At 45.6% G+C, this 20480-nt stretch overlaps 1 protein-coding gene across 1 annotated transcript in view; it reads left to right on the forward strand.

Annotated features, from left to right (window-relative positions):
- Positions 1 to 20480, forward strand: part of LOC145410663 (uncharacterized) — a 129401-nt gene that overhangs the window by 98743 nt on the left and 10178 nt on the right. The window contains exons 3-4 of the mRNA XM_080280777.1: positions 4827 to 4931; positions 5418 to 5669. Of these exons, the coding sequence (XP_080136903.1) occupies positions 4827 to 4931; positions 5418 to 5669 (357 nt within the window). The remainder of the gene's footprint in view (positions 1 to 4826; positions 4932 to 5417; positions 5670 to 20480) is intronic.

Here is a 20480-nt window from a genome sequence, read left to right on the forward strand (position 1 = left end):
TCATAAGCTCTTAATATCATCGTACTCTTAATCATGAACGTTATTAACTTCATCATCATCATCAACATCATCACCACCACCACCAACACTACTGCCTACCATCCATCTTCACCGTCTACAAACCCACCATTAGCACCATACTCCTCTCCCAAAGCACTTCTCACCTTTACGCCTCATCACCACCACCTGTCACACACCACCACTTACAAACATTAACAACGAATTTCATCTCACCTTCAAGCATACATTCACTGCCAGGTGACCAACATCCACCTGTCAAGTTTACCATCCATCCACCCATCATCCAATCCTACGTTGCCCCATGAGGAGCGTAGGAGCCCGGGGCTAGGAGATGATCCTGACATTTAAGACGAGAGTGAGTCAAGTTTACATTTAACCTTATTTACTACTGACTACATTTACACAGCCTTATTTACTCTCTTTTAAAGCAAGGAAGAAGGAACCAAAGGCCAGAAGCCCGCTAGATTGTTCCCTCCCAGAAAAAATAAAAACAAGATATGGGACAGCCATTTTCAAGATCCGTTTATCATCGTCAATCAACATTCATTAACCTCTTCAGTTGGATGATTTATTTTTTTATTTATTCTTGCTACTGTATGAGATTTTTATTAAATTTTGGAAAGCCCTCTCGAAGTGAAGGGGTTAATGAAGGCTGCATCTAACCCCTTATGTCAGAAAATTCTATCCTAAGCTAAATAAAACTCTGATAGCTGCAAAAGTAAGTCGTCGGATTCAGAGGGTTAAGTACCATTAGCCTCCATTACCTGAAACCAAATTCACGTTACACAGCCTACTCATACCGTATACCAACAGCACCTGCCACCACAATCAACATTCACCTGCCAACATTAACACCACCCATTCGACTACCACAACACCAACCACCACCACCACCACCATCATCATCTATACCTCACTTGTCACCACCACCACTACCAACCAGCCAACCACATCAACCAACATCCACCTACCAACATTACCGACCAAAACCACCTACCAACACATACCAACATTACCAACCAACATTACTTACACTACACAGCTGCACCTGTTATCACCAAGTACCATAATCAACAACCACCATCATCCCACCTGCATCATGTCAAAATAACCATTCACCAACCAACAAACACTACCAACCACAAATCAGCAAACAGTACCCACCAACATCACCTACCATCATCACGAACCACCACCACAGGCTCACCAGCATCATGTCAAAACCATTCACCTACCAACACTACCAACCACAAGCTGTCAATACTACCTACCAGCATCATCTACCAACACCTACGCCTCACCTGCAACACCTGTCATCACCACCAGCAACTTCCACCATTCAGCTACCAACACTACCAACCACAAGCTGTCAATATTACCTATCAGCATCATCTACCAACACCTACGCCTCACCTGCAACACCTGTCATCACCACCAGCAACTTCCACCATTCAGCTACCAACACTACCAACCACAAGCTGTCAATATTACCTATCAGCATCATCTACCAACACCTACGCCTCACCTGCAACACCTGTCATCACCACCAGCAACTTCCACCATTCAGCTACCAACATTGGCAACCACAATCTCCCCCAAGGCCTGGGCAGTGCCAAGGGAGGCCCACTTTGGCACTCTAGCCGTACTTCTCAGAAAGGGCCGTGGGGGGTGGAGAAGAGGAGAGAGGGAGGATAGGAGAGGAGACAAGAGTATAAGAAAGAGGGAAGAGAGAAGCGAGAAAGAGTAGAGGGAAAGGGAAGAGAAGAGAAGAGAAGGGGAGAGGAGAGGAGAGAAGGGGGAAGATGACTAGGGGAGAGAGAAACGGGGAAAGATGATAGGGAACAAGAAAAGGAAGAGGGGAAGTAAAACTGAGTAAAAGGAGTAGAAAAGGAAAAGGAAGTAAGGACAGCAAAGAATACATGAAGGGAATGAGAGAAATAAATGAAAGGATTTAAAAACAAAACTGACGATAAAGATCTATAAAGCAAAGGAAAGGAAAATAAAGTACAAAAAAAATCACAGAAAGTATACAGTAGTTACAAAATATGTATGCTATACCGTGTGTGTGTGTGTGTGTGTGTGTGTGTGTGTGTGTGTGTGTGTGTGTGTGTGTGAGGGAAGAAATCGACAGATGATACAGTATACCTGAAGGAAGAAAAATCAGAATACAGGTGAGGAAGATGGAAGACCTAAGAAAGAGGAAGGCATCAAGAGGAAAAGAAAAGATGAGCAAAGATGGACAGAAGCAAGGTGGATGAGTGAGAGGTGGAGAGGAGAAAGAAAAGGTGCGAGGAGATAGGACGAGGATGGGGAGAAGGTAAGGCGGGAGGGGAAAGGAGACAGGGGTGGTGGGGAGCATTAGGAAGAAACAGGAGAGGGCAGGAGAAAGGTTGGGATGGGAGGGGAGGAAGGAGGAAGACAGGGAGGGGAGGAGAGGAGAGGAGGAGTAGGTAGTGAGAGGAGATGAAGATCAGGGTGGAGGTAAGGAAGGGGAGGAGAGGAAGCGCGTGGAAGTAATCAAAATGAATATAAAAAACGCCAGACCCTCCCAAGATACCCACCATCGCTATAAAACCAATCCCCATTTGCCCTACACCTTCTGATTACCACTAACTCTCAAGCAGTTCCCGCTAAAGGCCAATAAATACAAGTATATAAACATTTGCTCGTGACCCCTGCCTTCTCTAAGTGACGTCACGCCTAGTAATGACGACACTGGATAAACTCAGACGTCCCAGCCAATAAGAACACAAGGAGACTGTAACGTCACGGGTAAGAATGACGTCACGGCCAACAGGAACACGAGGAACCTCTGACGTCACGAGTCGCGTAAACAGAGGCCGTAGTGTTGCCAGTGTTTGCGCTCCTCGGAATCCTCACCACCAACTTGCTACTTCCCGGAACCACTCGTGTATTTCCTTTTATGGGGAGAAATTCGGGGCGGTAATTGTGTGTACATTATAGGTGACAAGGTAAGTATACAAAGTGATCACGATTACAAACCAGGGAAAATTCCTGTACTACACGTACTAACGCCCGAGTATCTTCCTGCAGAGTTGCATTGGTTTCATCGTATTACCTGACCATGCTTATGCACTTCTTTATTAATATATATATATATATATATATATATATATATATATATATATATATATATATATATATATATATATATATATATATATATAACTATTCATTGCTGATTTTTCTGTTCTTAGGTGGGGAAAGCTTAAAACAATATCAGCAATTTTTATTTTACACCTTTACGGATGTCTTATTTCTTTGGAATTACAGTATTGTCGCTACTCTGTTTGCTGGTCTACTTTTTTTTTTTTTTTTTGCATATTTCAATGGCGTTACTATTACTCCTGTTAATGTGATAGGTTACCTAGTTTGAGGTTATTTCTCATTCACTGACAATGTTTCTTTGGTTTTAGTTTCTTTTTTCATAACTGCTATTTCAGGGGTGATCTGAATGTTTACTGGTGTCATACTGTATGTACATTACTGATGGTTTAGTTGTATCTTACTGCTTTAATGAGGCTTTGTATTACTGGGGTTTATTTTCTGGTTTTATTAATCTGTTGGATCATACTTTATTGTTTTATTGGTGTACGGTTTTACTGGTTTTCATAATTCGGCTTTCACTGGTGTAATGCTTTATTTCAAATGATGCTTAATGATATCCACTAGAGATATTTTTTCCTGTTTACCGGATGCTTTGTTTTAATATCTGCTTACCTGGTGATTTAATACTTTATTGATATTAATGCTATTCAACTAGTGATTAAACCATTTATTGATTATATTGCTGACTACCTGGTGATAAAATAATAATAATAGTTATTTATTATTATTATTATTATTATTATTAATATTACTCGCTGTTCACAATCGCCGTTACTGCATTCATTTTACCTACCATTATTCTTATAAGTACAATTACATAAGTACTCATGGTGCAACAGTGTACGTGATGTGGGGTGGCGCCGTTCGTCCTGGGGTGAATCACAACTGTAAACTACGTGTTATTAGTTCATCCTGCCCCTAACATGACTCAGACCATATTCTAAGAGGCTTGGCAGATGTCGTAACACCTCTTCACCAGCGATTTCTTTTTCTTTTTCCCCTAATTACACCTTAATATCCTTTTTCCGTTATTGAGGCACATCACACATTATTTTCCTCGTGTTATGTAGTGATGCAAACTTCTATCGACACTAAGGCTATTAAATAAAAAAATAATATGAAGATGTAATAGAATAAATCGGTACAGAAAAGGAACTAAGAAGTCTACAATGCCACTCAAGATACAGCACATAGGTATAGCTCCTCAGCACCTACCTACCACAACTACCATTGCAAACCACACCTACCACTCCAATACCAACCACAACTACCGCCACTACAAAGCACATTTTTTCCTCATAACTACCAATCCTATACCTACCACAACAACCAGTTAACACCACACTACCAGCAGCTACCACAACTACCACCATTGGGAATTACTTGTCGCAACCACCACGTGCCTACTCTTACCAGTAACCCCCCACTCATCTCTCTCCCATCCAATAAACCCCCACTCACCCCTCTCCCCTCACTCACCCTTCACCCCCACTTACCCTTGTCTTCCCCTTCAATAACCCCCACTCACCCTTCGTCCCCGCCTACCCTTCACCCCTTCTCACCTCTCTCTCCTTTGAATAACCTTCACTCAACCTCCCTCCCACCCACCCTTCACCCCTCCAATAGCTCCCCCACTCACCCCTCTCCCCCACTCACCCCTCTCTGCCCCTCCACAGACCCGCGGGAGTGGGGACCAGAAGACATAGCGGCCTGGCTGACGTGGCTGAGGAGGGAGTTTAAGCTTAAGACACTCATAGAAGCCAAGGACCTCCCAGACACAGGTGAGTACAGGTTAATTAGTGGACAGGTGAGGGGTTAATCAGTGGATACGTGCGGTTAATTAGGCGTCAGGGATATTTAATGAAGTGGTTAAGGAGGAGGTAGTTCAAGGTTGTCACTCATAGAAGCCAAGGACCTCCCAGACACAGGTGAGTACAGGTTAATTAGTGGACAAGTGAGGGGTTAATTAGTGGATACGTGGGGTTAATTAGGTGTCAGGGATATTTAATGACGTGATTAAGGATTAATTCAAGCCTGCCACTCATAGAAGCCGAGGACCTCCCAGACACAGGTGAGTACAGGTTAATTAGCGAACAGGTATGGGGTAATTAGTGGATAAGTGGGGTTAATTAGGTGTCCTGTTTCTTCCCATCACCCCTCTTTCTCCCCATCACCCCTCTTTCTCCCCATCATCCCTCTTTCTCCCCACAACCCCTCTTTTTTCACCACCCCTCTTTCTCCCCATCACCCCTCTTTTTTCTCCTCAGGCTGTGATTTATGTCGTCTGTCGCATCGTCGCCTAAGAAAGCTTGCGGGAAGGAGGGCAGGGCGGGTGATGGCTGAACACCTAGACTGGTGCCTTCAGAGATTCGGTGCCTCCCTACCCCCCACCACCATCACCACCCCCACCACCACCACCGCCGACACCACCCCCACCACCACCACCACCACCACAGCCTCCACCACCACATTCCTACCCTCAGAAGAGTCCAGTGGGAGTGAGGATGATGATGACGATGGTGAGTAGTTATTTTATTATTCCTTTTTCTGCTTTATTTGATGATGACGATGGTGAGTATAGTGGTTTTAAAATTTGTCTACCTTTTTCTACTTTATCTTTTTTTTCCTTTATTAATTTGATTATTTATTCTATTAATTTACTCCCGAGGTCTTTATTTTCGCAGTCGTATCCCAAAGTAAATGCTGTTAGAGTGAGGGACTTGTTTCAATAAAGCCAGGATGCTAAAACTTCACGGTCGATACTAGTAAAGCATCCGCAGTCCGAATGAGTTAATCCAAGAGCCAGATTATCCTTACTGCTAAAAATAATAAAAGATCGAAGAGGTAGATTTTACACACTACCGAGAAATGCTAAACTGCAACTGCGATTTCCCTACGTACATTTTTCATCCTCCAGTCGACCTGAATTGGGAGAGGGGGGGGGAATAATACCTCGACCTTTGACCTGTATTAAAGACTCTGACCTAAGCTTTTCCAGGTGTCATTATTACCTGGCTATAAGCATCCCTATATACCTTGTTAATTACTAAGGAAAAACTGCTGGAGACTGTGACACGTGGAGCTCAGACAGGTAATACATCGAGGAGGAATAGAATGAGAGAGAGAGAGAGAGAGAGAGAGAGAGAGAGAGAGAGAGAGAGAGAGAGAGAGAGAGAGAGAGATTAACCAGAAACTATTCCTCTCTCTCTCTCCATTCCTAATTCTTTCCTGCTTCCCTCCCTCCCTCCCTCTTTCCCCCATTCTCTCTCTATTACCTCGCACTCCTTTTATTGTTCTTCCTCCTCCTCCTTCTCCTCCTCCTCCTCCCTCCCTCCCCTGAAGCGTGGAAGCAATAAATTTAGGCCAGCAATCTGATCCAATAAAGGAAGGGGGCGAGGAAGTATGGAGCCTGATAATTTCTTGCTAACATCTCCTCATTGTCTGGAAGGAGGGAGAGAGGGAGGGAGGGAGGGTGGGAAAGAGGAAGGAAGACTATGGGAGAGAATGGACAGAAGTAGGGAGAAAGATAGGAGGAAAATTGAGAAGGCAAGAGGGAAGAATATGAACAGAGGCTGGGAGGAAGAAAAGAAGAATACTGAGAGAGAGAGAGAGAGAGAGAGAGAGAGAGAGAGAGGGGGGGGGAAAGGGTAGAAGTAGAATATAATTAGAAAGACAAAAGAGGGGTGAAAGAGAGAGAAACAAAGAAAAGAACGTGAGGCATAGACAGAAGGGGAAGGGAGATGAGAAGGAGAAGAGAGGAAGGGAAGGAGGGAAGACAGAGGGAGGGAGGGAGGGATGGAGGGAGGGAAGACAGAGGAGGGAGGGAGGGAGGAAGGGAAGGAGGGAAGACAGAGGGAAGGAGGGAGGGAGAAAAGATAGAGGAAGGAGGTGAGGAAGTATGAACTCTGATAATTTCTTGCTAACATCACCTCATTGTCTTCCAGGGAGAGAGAGAGAGAGAGTGAGAAGGAGAGGGTGGGAGAGGGAGAGGGAGAAGGAGAGGGAGGGGGAGAGGGAGAGCGAGAAGGAGGAGGAGGAGAGGAAGAGGGAGAAGGAGGAGGAGGAGAGGGAGAGGGAAAGGGAGAAGGACGAAAAGGGAAAACGAGAGGGACGAAATCGGTACAGGAGAGAGAGAGAGAGAGAGAGAGAGAGAGAGAGAGAGAGAGAGAGAGAGAGAGAGAGAGAGACGGGGGGGGGTAAGGAGGGAGAAGTTGGCCTGGTGTAAAATAGTGAGAGTCCAGTTAAGATAAGGATGGAATCTATTACGGGGTGAGAGAAGGAGGGAGGGAGGGAGAGAAGATAGAAGGAGGGAGGAGGAGAAGATAGGAAGGAAGGTAGGAGGGAGGTTGGAAGACAGACGAGAGAGGGTAGGGAGAGTAGACAGGAGGAAGGGAGGGAGGGAGGGCAGAAGAAGAAGACAGGAAGGAAGGAGGGAGGTACAGAGGATGGATGGATGGATGGAGGAAAAGAAGAAGGCAGGAGAGGAAGGGAGGGAAGGAGGAGAGATAGGAGAGAGGAGGGAAATGACTGAGACGGTGAGAATAAATAGGAGAAGGAAAAGTACACGGAAAGAGGGGGAGGAAAGATGGAGGAAAGGCAGGAGTGACGGAGATGGAGGAGGAGGGAGCAGACAAGGAAGGAGGGAAAAGGTGGAAAAAGAAGAGGAGGTAGTAGGAGGGAAAAGAAACAAAAAGGTGGCAGAGAGAGAGAGAGAGAGAGAGAGAGAGAGAGATGGGAAACGCAAGAGAAGGAAGGAAGGAATATACGCTTAAACCACAGACAGACAGACAGACAGGTAAAACTCAATCCGTTATCATACCTGGAAAAAATTACAGGTAACCCATCACGTGAAGGAGCAAAACACGGTCTCTTTTGTCACACTCCTTCATCTTCCCGCGAAAGGGTTAAGTGCTATTTAATACGTCAATAAATAAAAAATAAAAATAAATAGTTAAGTCATAATTTAGCCACCAATAGCAAAATAGCATCCTTTATACTCGAAGTCAATTTATCCATTAAAACCAAAAACAAAAAAGATATTCCAAGGTAAACAAAAAAAATATCTTCGAAGGCAAAATATAATCAAGCATCACAGGCAAACCGACTCGTGTGTCTTAAAAGCGAATAATGATCAACCACCTTCCTCTCTACTCCCTCACAAGCGTCTAGTATCTCTTTAAGACGAGAAATATGTCTGTCAACTCTTAAAAGGCCATGGTTATTCTATTTACCTAAGGCAGATGGCATTGGGAGTAATGGACAAGGCAAGCAGTCAGGTGGCATCCCAATAAAGTGCCACAATAATGAATCCTGTTCCTTGCCACTTTATTCATTATTTATTTATTTATTCTAGAACAGAGGTAACAGTCCATCCTCTTCCCCTCACTCCTTCCCTCTCTCTCTCTCTCTCTCTCTCTCTCTCACCCACTCCGTGTCTTTCATCATCCCCACCCTCTTCCTTCAGTTCTTTCCTCCTCATCATCATCTTTATTCATCTCCTTCCCGTCATCCTCCCTACTTATTCCTCCTTCCTTCCACTCTTCCCATCACTTCTCCCTCTTCTCTGTTCCCCTCTCCCTATCTCCTCCTTTCCCCTCCCACTTTCTCCTTTCTTCCTCCTCCCTTCTTCCTTTCGCTCCTTCCTCTCTTTTCTCCCTTCTTCCTCCTCCAACCTTATCTCCTTTTCTCTCTCTCTTCTTTCTTCTTTCCTCCTCCTCTCCTCTTCCCTTCACTCCTTCCACTCTTTCTCCTTTCCTCCTCCCCTCACTCCTTCATTCTTTCTCCCTTCCTCCTCCCCTCACTCCTTCCACTCTTCTCTCTTCCTCCTTCTTCCCTCTTCCCCTCACTCTTTCCACTCTTTCTCCCTTCCTCCTCCCTTCCTCCAGCCTTCCTCCCCCACTTTTTCTCCCCCTCCCCCCCGTATCTAAAATCACCCCCCCCCCGTGGAAGTGGGTAAAGTTTCAATGGGGTGTTTATCTGGTAATGGCCTTAAGATGGTGATCAGGACCCCCCCATCCCCCCTCAGTTCTTACCCCACTCTCTCTCTCTCTCTCTCTCTCTCTCCCTGTGTGTGTGTGTGTGTGTGTGTGTGTGTGTGTGTGTGTGTGTGTGTGTGTGTGTGTGTGTGTGTGAGAGAGAGAGAGAGAGAGAGAGAGAGAGAGAGAGAGAGAGAGAGAGAGAAATCTTCGGTCAGAAATAAAGAACTTGAGTGATAGGTGATAAAGTAAGTGAGAGTGAGAAAGCATGACGGAATAAAAAAAAAAAATACATGATACAGAATGAGAAGATGAAAAATTGACAAAAAATATATAAATAAATAAATAAAATATGGCAGGATGAAAAAAGCCATTTATAAAGTGACAGTGAAAGAAAGAAAAAAATCATCATCATCATCATCATCATCATCATCATCCGGACCTCCTTTCCCAGCCTAGGGCAAGGTGAGGAAATAAACAGGCGAAGGCGAATATTAGGAATGAGAAAAGAAAGTGAAAAAATGAGAGAAAATGAGAGAAAGTAGGCCAGATGCATACATATATATATATATACTCTCCATCCACCCATGGTAAAGGTGAGAAACTGAGAGTGAGAGAGGTTTTGTCCAGCGCGGCCAGAATTTATGTCCCTTACTTTAAACTCACTTAAATCCTCCTAACTGCACCAGCTATTTTTTTTTTTCCTTTCCTACCCACTCCAGCGTCGACTTTTTTCTCTCTCGCTTTTCATTTCTTTTTTCCTACGTCGCAAATGAGCCACGTATGTGAGAGCGTCGCGTGCTTACTCGTGTTCTTTTTATACTTCAGTTTATATATTACATTTCAAATTACAGTTCTATGTAATCAGTGTACAGTAGTTGGAAAAGTCTCTCCCAACCCAATTTCCTATTTCGCCTCAGTAACTGGCAGGGTAACTGATTAACAGGATACCCATCAGTATTACCATTACTGAGACAAGCAAATTACCCATCTTCGAAGGACTGGCTAAAGGGGGAGAATTCATTGGTGACGAGAGAAAATCCATCATCATCATCATCACCACCACCATCATCATCATCATCACCACCATCACCACCATCATCACCACCACCATCATCATCATCAACACCACCATCATCATCATAATCACCATCACCACCACCATCATTATAATCATCACCACCGTCATCACCACCATCACCACCATCATTATCACCACCATCATCATCATCATCAGAGTGAAACGCGAAAATCCACTACCAGCATCATCACAGGTATTCACCAAATTTCTTACTATATCAGACGCAAAATTAAGCAAAATTATGAAAACCTAAACTGAGGGATTAAGGTATATAGTTAGATAGATAGATAGACAGATAGATAGACATTGATTAGTGTACAGATAAATAGATAGGTAGGTAGGTAAGTAGATAAATAAACAGAGGGGCAGGTAGGTAAGTAGACATATATTGATAGGTGGATAGACAGACAGATAGATACAGATAGATATATAGATAGAGACAGAAATATAGATAAAATTAATTAACACTAATTCCCAAAGCGAGACTTAGTGCATCTCAGAGTGGGATGGGCGGGGGGGGGGGAGCAGGTGGAGAGAGAGAGATAAGGAGAGATAAGCCTGGGAGTTAAGAGACGTGGAGGCATTGAGGGAGAGACACTGAGGTAATGGTAACGAGGCCTGGGGTAGTTACGGTGAGGTGGAGACGCTCGTTACCTTAGATTGGGTTGTTTAGGTCTGTATTTACCTGTGTGTATGTGGAGGCGTGATTAGGAGAGTGCAGGTGGGAAGGAAGGGGGAGGAAGAGGAGGTAGGGAGGGAAAGAGGGACGCGGTGGAAGGGGAATGGGGTGGAAGAGGAGGTGGAAGGGGAGAGAGTAGGGGAGGGGAAAGGGGTGGGCAGCTAGGGGGCTTGGCTAACGCAGTCCAGACCATTTAGGCACAAGGAGACCACCCTACGTCCCTGGAGAAGTCTACGGGTACACTCACCACCGATCACGTGTTGGCATCGAACACTAGGCCGTATTCTGAGTCTTACAGGAGGCTTCGCAACATCTCTTCCTAGGTGATTTATTTTGCATATTACATCTTAAGTCTCCTCTGTGCTGTTTACATAGTTTTTATACTGACACAGTTTACGTCAATGACAAAATAGGACAAATTAGGTGCAGAACAAATCGCTGAGTAAAGGATGCTAAGAAGTCTACAGTGACACCCATAATGCAGTCCAATGGCAGACAAAACTTTTAACACCATACCAAAGACGAAAAAGTAAATAAATATATAAAACAAAAAATAACAAAATGTCTGAATGAAATCTTTATATACAGTAGGATTACCTGCCTCTTATGGGTCAACAGGTAGATTAATTAGGAAGGGAAGAAGAAAACTAAAGGGCACAAGAACGGTTGAATCAGGTCATCAGGACAGGTAGATGACGGTAAAAAGAGGACTTAGATGGTGAAGGAAGGAAGGAAGGAAGGAAAGTGGATAAAAAAAAATAATAAATGGAAGGGATGAGTGGCTGGAGAGAAAGAGGAGAAGGGAGCACGAAACGGACGGAAGGGAGGATGGAAAGTGAAAAGGATGGAAGGATGGAGGTAAGAAAGGAAGGAGGGATGTAAGATGGAAGAAAAATTACCCATCCTTTCCTTTCCCTCTCCACCCTTCTTATTTTCTTCTCTCCTTCCACTTAACCTCCGCCCTCCCCCAACCTCCACTCCCTCCCCTATTCTTACCTTTCCTCCCTAATATCTAATCCCTCCTCCTCCTCCTCCTCTCCCTTCCCCTCTCTACCTTGGTCTATGCCTCTCTTTCTTCCTTCTCCTTCCCATTCCCTCTCCCCTTCCCACTGCCTCACCTCTTTCTTTTCTCTATACATTTCTCTTCTTCACTTTCCACCCTCTTTCCCCTTGCCTGTTTCTTCCATCTCTCCCTCTCCTTGAAAACACCTCTCCTTCACTTCTTCCTCTTCTTACCTTCATTCTTTTTCCTCCCTTCTGTTTCCTCTCTTACCTTCATTCTCTCCCCTCTCTCCTTCCCCCTTCCTACCCTACAAGATCCTCATTCTCCCTCTTTCCAGTATCATCGCCCCTCTCCCCATTCCTTCCCCCTCGTACACTCTCCCCCTTCCTATTTCTCTCTTCCTACTGTCCTCCTCCCTAACCCCAGTGCTCTCCTCTCCCCTCTCCCCAGAAGCATCTCCCCTTCTCTCTCTTCTTCCTTCTCTCTTCCCCCCTCCTCCCTCCCTTCCTCCCCCCTCCCCCCCACGGCTATCCGTCTTGAAGTAATCAGTGAGTGAGTCTGATGCTATCGTCTCTCTCTCTCTCTCTCTCTCTCTCTCTCTCTCTCTCTCTCTCTCTCTCTCTCCTGTGTTTCAACTTCTTACCTTGCATCCACTATCCTTTTTCTCCCCAGTCTCTCCCTCCCTCAGCAAAAAGGGAGGGGGAGAGGAAAGGAGAGAACTGAAAGGAGAGAACTGAAAGGAGAGACAGGGAAAGAGGATCCAAGAGAAAGAGAGGAGAACATAAAACAAGAAAACAAAAAAGAGAAGAGTACGGAAGAGACGAGAGACAAGGGAAGTCCAGCGAAGAAAAGAGACTAAAGAAGAGAAAAGAGAATCGAAGGAAAAAGGGAAGAGGGTAAGCCAGACAACAGATGTGAGGTGAGGTGAGGTGAGAAGTGAAAGAAGGGGAGAGGAGAGGAGAAGAAAGGTTGGGTGAGGTGAGAAGAGGAGAGGAGAGGAGAGGAGAGATGAGGTGAGGAAAGGAGGGGGAAATAAAGGAGTGAGGAAATAAGCCTAAAAAAAATCTGATGCAAAGTGACAGAAAGATGGGCGTAAGAAAAGGGAGAGAAAAGGGAAGGAGGAAATGATGACGAGAAGGAGAGAAAAGAGAGGAAGAGAGGAGAAAGAGGAGGAGGAAAAGGGAGAGACAGAGTAGGAGAAATAAGAGAAAGGAATAATAAAGTAGAAAGTACAAGAAAAAATGGACGAAAGCAAAACAAGATGTGATAAAGAAAAAGAATGAAAGAAAAGGAAGGGAAGAAAAATCAACACATGAAAGAAAGGTAAGCAGCGAAGAGAGGAAGAAAACAGAGGGGGAAGGCAGGAGCGAAAAAGATGAGAGGAAGAAGGGAGGGATGGAGGGAGTGAGGGATGCTGAAGAAAAGGAGGGAGGGAAAGACACGAGAATGGAATGGAGAGGCCAGAGAGGAAGGGAGATAAGGTGGGAAGAAGTATGGGGAAGAAATGGGGAGATAAGAGGAAGACAGACAATGGGAGAATAAGAGGAAGTGAAGAAAAGAAATTAGAAAGAGAGAAAATAAGGAAGAAAGACAGGGGGGAGGGAGGGACTGACGGAGGAGAGGGGGTTGATGGGAGAGAGGAAGACACTGAGGCAGGGAGGGAGGGAGATGGGGGAGAGGGACTGAGGGAGGGAGACAGGATATGGGCGAAGGAAAGATTTACTTCACTCTAGGAAGTCCTGAGGAAGGATAGAGGAAAGTGGAGGAAACTGGAGGGAAAGGGAAGGAAGAGTGAAGAGGGAGGGAGGCATGGACAGAAAGGCTTGGAAAAGAGGCATTTAATTCACTTTTATCATATCCATTTATTATTTACTTGCATTTTACACACACACACACACACACACACACACACACACACACACACACACACAGCAAACAGAGGCAAACTGACTGCCACACTCAATTCGGCGAGAACCAATACAAATCAATGAAGATGCTGCCAAGCCTCTCCCTTTTCCCTCCCTCCCCTTCCTTCCTTCCTTCTATGCATCTTTCTCTTCTCTCCTCTTCCTCCTTCCCCCCTTTTATTACCACCTACACAACACATCCATTCACAAATACAAACATACACCGGCACACATACACAGCCTCTCACAAACACACCTATTTACATACACAATGTTTCCACCCACAAACACCCATAAACACAGAAGCAGCACATACACAATACAATCACCCAAAAAACATCAAGAAAAACACACATACCACACACACACAAATCAGCAAACACCACATACACAACACAACCACCCACATCCATACAAACACCACACACACGAAGACAACCACCCGCAAACAAAGACAAATAATTAATAAGGAAAGTGTCATTATTTGTTTTCCTTCTATCCTTCCTTTCCCTATTTCTTCTTCATAGCCTACCTTCTACCAGCTTCCCTTCTCTTCCCCTGCCTTTCCTTCCTGTCTCTCCTTTCCCCTTCGCGAATACAGAAATTACACCCACCCACCTACCCACAAACACACACACACACACACACACACACACACACACACACACACACACACACACACGCAAACAACAAACAAAGATGTAAACAGTGTGGCTGCCACACTCAATTCACCGAGAACCAATACAAATCAATGAAGATGCTGCCCTACCCCTTCCCCCACCGTCCCTTCCACCGCCTTCCTTCCTTCCCTCCGTCCTTCCTTCCCCCACCCTGACTCCTTCCATCCCTCTTTCCCCCCCACTCCTTTCCCTCCCTTCATAGCTGTTAAATCAACCTAATAATGTCTATAAAATGACCATCAAACATTTCCAATCAATAAAACAAATAATCACTTCATTAAGGTGTAAATAAAGACAAGGAACACACTGCACTTCCATGGCACTTCTTCGTGACCAGCATCATGTTCCTGTGTAAAATCTGTTGTTACATCTAAGCATTCAAGTTGGTGAGATGACGATTTTTGGCCAAGTTAGAGTAAACAGAGTATTGTAGGCCTACATGTTCCAGTTGGATGCGGAACTGTATGGGACTTAGTTAGCGTTAAACAAATTGCGTGTGCAAATCCTTAGAGTGTGACAGACTGACAGGGCCGTTTTAAAGATGCTCCCGATCTAAATAATAATAATAATAATATAATATTTAATGATAATTCGGTGTTATCATCCCTTACAACTTTGTTATACTGCGTGGTGATGCTTCTTACATTTTCCTGCCGGCTTCGTGTGGAAAGAGAGAGAGAGAGAGAGAGAGAGAGAGAGAGAGAGAGAGAGAGAGAGAGAGAGAGAGAGAAAGAGAGAGACATTCTTGCTTTGCTATCCTTTTCACAGACCAAGAACATAAAGTACCAGCATATTTGTTGTTGTTGTTGCTTGTTTTCTTGTCTACTCATGTATTCTGTATCCCACTGACCTTAATTTCTCGGTCCCTTGCTGCTCCCTCCCTTCCTCCACCTTTCTCCTTCATCCTATCCTTCTTTCCCCTTCCTTCCTTCATCCCTTCGTTCCTATCTTCTTTCCTTCCTTCCTCCACCTTACTCCTTCAGCCTTTCGTTCCTCTCTTCTTTCCTTCCTTCATCTCTTCTTCCACACTTCCTTCGCCCTTCTCCTTCATTCTTTCCTGCTTCCCCCTTCCTTCCTTCCTCCCTCCACCCCTCCGTTCCTCACTTTTCCTTCCTTCCTTCATTTTTCCTCCACCTTTCTCCTTCACCCTTTCCTTCTTCTCTCTTCCTTCCTCCATCCCACCGTTCCCCTCTTCCTTCCTTCCTTCGCCTTTCTCCTTCACCCTTTCCTTCGTCCCCCTTCCTTCCTTCATCCCTTCGTTCCTCCCTTCTTTCCTTCCTTCCTCCCTTCTTCCACCTTTCTCTTTCTCCCTTTCCTTCCTTCCTCCGTCCCTCTCTTCTTTCCTTCCTTCCTTCCTTCCTTCACGACGTAGAAAACTCAGTGTCATTTAAGACCAAATAAAAAGGTGGGCGCTCAAGGCAGGGGGCTGATCCAGGTGGGGGGAGGGGGGCGTGGGGATGGGTGGGGGGCGGATCCATGAAGCTAAAGTCAGGGGATCAAGCGCAGCGGGGGGCGGGGGGGGGAGTGGGGGGAGAGGGGAGGCAAGAGGGGTCACATCTCCAAGTCTGATGAGCCCTGACCCCCCTCTCTCTCCTCAAGCCCCCCCCTTCCTTCCAGCTCCCCCCTCAATCCCCCTTCCCTCCTCCCTCCCCTTCGACCCCCTCCTCTCTTCCCCCTCCTCCCACTATCTCCTCGCCATGGTACACTTTTTTTTCCTTCCTTTATCTGTTTCTTTTTCTTTATGCTTTTCCTTCTTCGTCTTTCCTTCTCATTTTATCACTACTCGTCTTAAGTTTTTATATTCTTTTATTTTTTTTGTTCTTCCTTCTTGTGTGTTGTTTATTCTCTCTCTCTCTCTCTCTCTCCAGCACCACCTCCCACTCTCCTTTCCCCTTCCTTCCCCTCCCCCCTCGCCTCCTTCATCCCAGCTAAAAACCCGATATTTCACGAGATTTTAACCCCCTCCTTCCCCCTCCCCCCCATCATCTTGAGAGGAGGGAAGGAGCGAATGAAGGCGGGAGGAAAGGAGGAAAGAGGAGAATGAGGGGGGGAGAGGGGAGGAGAGAGGGAAAATGAGAGATAGGGGGAGGGATAGCAGAGAATGAAGGATGGAAGTGGGAAAAGAATGAGAGGAAGGAAAGGAAGGAGGAAAAGGATGAAGGAAGGAGGGAAGGAGAAGGATGGAGAGAATGACAAAGAGGGGGAGGGGTGAGGTAAGAAGTGAGCAAGGGAGGAAGGAAAAGAAGGAAATAGCGAATGTGGGTCGGACGGAAAGACGGAAGGCAAAAAGAAGGAAGGAAAGAAAAGGGGAGAGAATGAGGAAGGAAAAAAAGAGTAAGGTAGCGGAAAGGGAAGAAGAGGGAAGGAAATGGATGAATGGATGGATGGATGGATGGAGGAAACAAAGAAGGAGGAAAGAACAGAGAAGAGAGGGTGAGAAAACTGGAGGAAAAAGATAAATAGAGGAAACGGTGGCGATGAAATGGAAATGGGGAAGAAATGTACGGAAAAAAAAAGAAGAAAGGGTTGAGAGGAGAGAGAGAGAGAGAGAGAGAGAGAGAGAGAGAGAGAGAGAGAGAGAGAGAGGTGGAGATGGATAAAAGGATGGAGGAAGAGAGAGATACAAGTGATAGGAAGGAGGACAATGGAAGAAGGACGAAAAAAAAAAGCAAGTGGGAGTAAGTAAGGATGGAATAAAGCAGAATAAAGTTAGCAGGAACAAATAAAGGTGAAGTAAAGGAGAGGTAACTAGCGGCTAAAACACACGTAACAGGGATGGCCAGTTCTACCTGTATAATACGCGTTCAAGTCCTGTTTCGTGGATTCTTTAGCGCGACTGATCCGTAAGCCCGATGGAGTCAATTATCCCATCCCACCCAATTACATATCCCAGGTGTGAGATTTGTGAAGCTTACGGTGAGATGTGCATTTTGAAACGTCCTCTGTTGGGGTGGGTGTAATGGAGTGAGATCTCGTGTACAAACATAAAACTGCATCCTCTTAAATTACTGTCTCCGGCTCCAATCGAACCCAGGACTAGATGACAAAGACGCTTAGTGCGGTACTCGACTATAGGACGTGAGAGTGGAAGGGAGAGAAATCGTAGGATGAAAGCAAGAAGAGAGAGGAAGTAGAGAAAAAAATACATGATGGGGATGGGAAGGAAGGATGGAGAGAAGGGTAAATGGAAGAGGGTGACGAAGAAAATACAGGATGGGGAAGGGATGGGAGGATGGAGAGAAGGGTAAATGGGAGACGATGAAGAAAAAAGTACAGGATGGTGAAGGGAAGGGAGGATGGGGAGAAGGGTAAATGGGAGAGGATGAAGAGGGTACGGGAGAACGAAGAGGAGGATATGGGAGAGACTGTAGGATAGGCAGGAGGTTGATGGAAGGAGTCGAAGGAGAGGGAAGATGGGAGAGGAAAGGAGGATAGAGAAGAAAAGGGGGGGGGGCGAATGGAGTATAAGAGGAGGAGGAGGAGGAAAGTCTGGGGGGGGGGGTGGAGGGAAAGGATGGGGTTATGGAGGAAAACTTTGTGCATAAGGAGGTGTGGAAAAATTCAGGTGATAAAGAGGAAGAGAGGAGGGAAACTTGAGGTGTCGGAGGAGGAAGGTGGAGGGGTTGAGGACATCCTTAGGGGGAGAAGTTCGGGTGGAGGAGAAGAGGGAATGGAGGGGGAGGGGAAAGGGGAGGGAGGGAAGAGAGGGAAGAAAGGAAGTGAACTGAAGAGGAGGAGAAAAGGGAGGGAATAGGAGCGAAGGAAGAATGGGAGACATGTGGAAGAGGGTGGAGGACGAATGGGAGGGAATGGAAGGAGGAGGAGGAAAGGGAGAAAAGCAGGAGAGGGCGGAGGAAAGAACGGCGTGGGAAGGGAGAGGAGAAGAAGACGGGGAACGGAATGGGGAGGAAAGCGAGTGGGGAAGGACGGGTCTGGGAAGGAAGGGATAAAACAACAGGTGGAAAGCAAACAGCAGACAGACTTAGTGATCCATTTGAGGCTGCTGTTAGTGACAATACAATGGCTACCTAAATCCATGACTAGAAGATAACGATAGGAAAACAAGAAGATAAAAAGGGGATGTAAAATTTAGAAGGGAAGGAAGAGAGGGAGGTGAGGGAGAGGATGGGGAAAGGCAGGAAGGAGGAGTACGATGCGGTATAGGGGAGGGAGGTGAAAGGAAAGAAAAGGGAAGGGAAAGGGAAGAGGGGAGGCTTGCGTAGGGAGGGAAGGAATGGGAGAAGGGAAATGGAAAGACAGAGAGAAGGGGAAAGGAAGGAGGTGGGGAGAGGAAAAAGGAAGGAATGGGATAAGGAGAAAGAAAGGAGGTGAGACATGGGGAAGAAAGGAAGTGGGGTGAGGGGGAGGAGAGGGGGCGGTATAAGGGGGAAATCAGAGGTGGGGAGAGGGGTGGGAAGGGGAAAGGGAGATAAAGAGAGGTAAGGGAGCTGGTAAACACATCGCATCTCAGGGACCCACACAACCATATCAAGCTCTAAACTAACTCAAGTCTCTCGTGATGACCCAGGCGACAAGGAGAAGGACATGAGGGAAGGCGGCGAGGATTGGCATAGAGGGAGATGACAGATAGATAGGCGGATTGATACTGATAGACAGAAAGGTAGATAGAGAGGGGGGTCTGGGAGGGGTGTGGATGGGAACAAAGGGTGGTAATCAGGAAAGAAAAGGAGAGGAAAGGAAACACACACACACACACACACACACACACACACACACACACACACACACACACACACACACACACACACACACAGAGGAGGGGGGTGTCAATAAAGGCCACCCACCCCCCTCCCACAGCGACCCCTGAGCCCTCTGGATTTCCACACTTATCAATATGCTCAATTTATGCCTTCCTTTATCATCCCTGCCTCTCTCCTCTTATTCCCTCCCTCTCTCCTCTTATTCCCTCCCTCTCCTCTCCTTTATTCCCTCTCTTACTCTTTCCCTCTACTTTATTTCCAACTGCCAGTCTTCTTTACTCCTGTCTCCTTTTATTACATCTTTTCGTTACTTTCCATAAATTTGTACTTTTCTTGCACATTATTTCCTCTTTATAACTCCTCTTTCAACCTCGATTTTTTCCTCTTACTCCCCTTCCCCATCCTCTTCGTTCCCCTCTTTTTATCTCATCTTTTTATCCCCCTTTATTTACTCTTTCCATGGCTCCCTAACGCCTCTTTCCTTCCTCCTTTACTGACTTCTCTTACTTCCTCTACCTTTCCTCCTCCATCTTTACTTTCTCTGCCTTTCACCATCTTTCTACTACATTCATCTTGCTTCATGTATAATTTTCCTTCCTTATCAACCGCTTTCTCCCTTCCATTATTATTCATTTGTTTTTGTTTTTCATTCCCTTTCCCTTTATTACATCATTCTTTATCTTCTCTTTTCTTCCCCTTCCCTTCTTTTCCTTTTCCTCCCTCCTTTCCCTCTCTCTCAATCCTTCCTTCCGTCACATCCCCTTCCTTCCTGTTTCACCCAACCCTCTTCGCTTCCTTCCCTCCTTCCTTTGAGCATTTTCTCTCTCCATATCTTCCTTCTTTCCTTTCATCCTCTCTCCCTTTACTGCCTTCCTTCTTTTCTTCACTTCTGTCGGTATTCCTTCCTTCCTTCCTTCACCACTGACTTCCAACAGTCACTTTTTACGTCTCCCTCTTCTATCCCTTCCCTGTTTCCTTCCTTCCTTCCTTCTTTCTCTTCTTCCTTCCTTCCTTCCCTCACCACACGCCATCCCAACAACCATTTTTCACCCAGGCTCCTGGATTGATGAGGCGACCTGGCTAAGTCGGGGTGAAAGAGAGAGAGAGAGAGAGAGAGAGAGAGAGAGAGAGACAGAGAGACAGACAGAGAGAATTACATGAGGAACGAAGAGGAACAGAAGGCAGAATAATGAGAACGTAGTACGGAATAATTAGTAAAGAAAGAAGAAATATATATGAAATAAGTCAACCAGGAAATTAAGAGCAGGAAAATAAAAAAAAATG

The sequence above is a fragment of the Coenobita brevimanus genome, chromosome 86 (assembly GCF_032717465.1).
Source record: "Coenobita brevimanus isolate Jiangsu-jjx chromosome 86, ASM3271746v2, whole genome shotgun sequence".
In the NCBI taxonomy this organism is placed as follows: domain Eukaryota; kingdom Metazoa; phylum Arthropoda; class Malacostraca; order Decapoda; family Coenobitidae; genus Coenobita; species Coenobita brevimanus.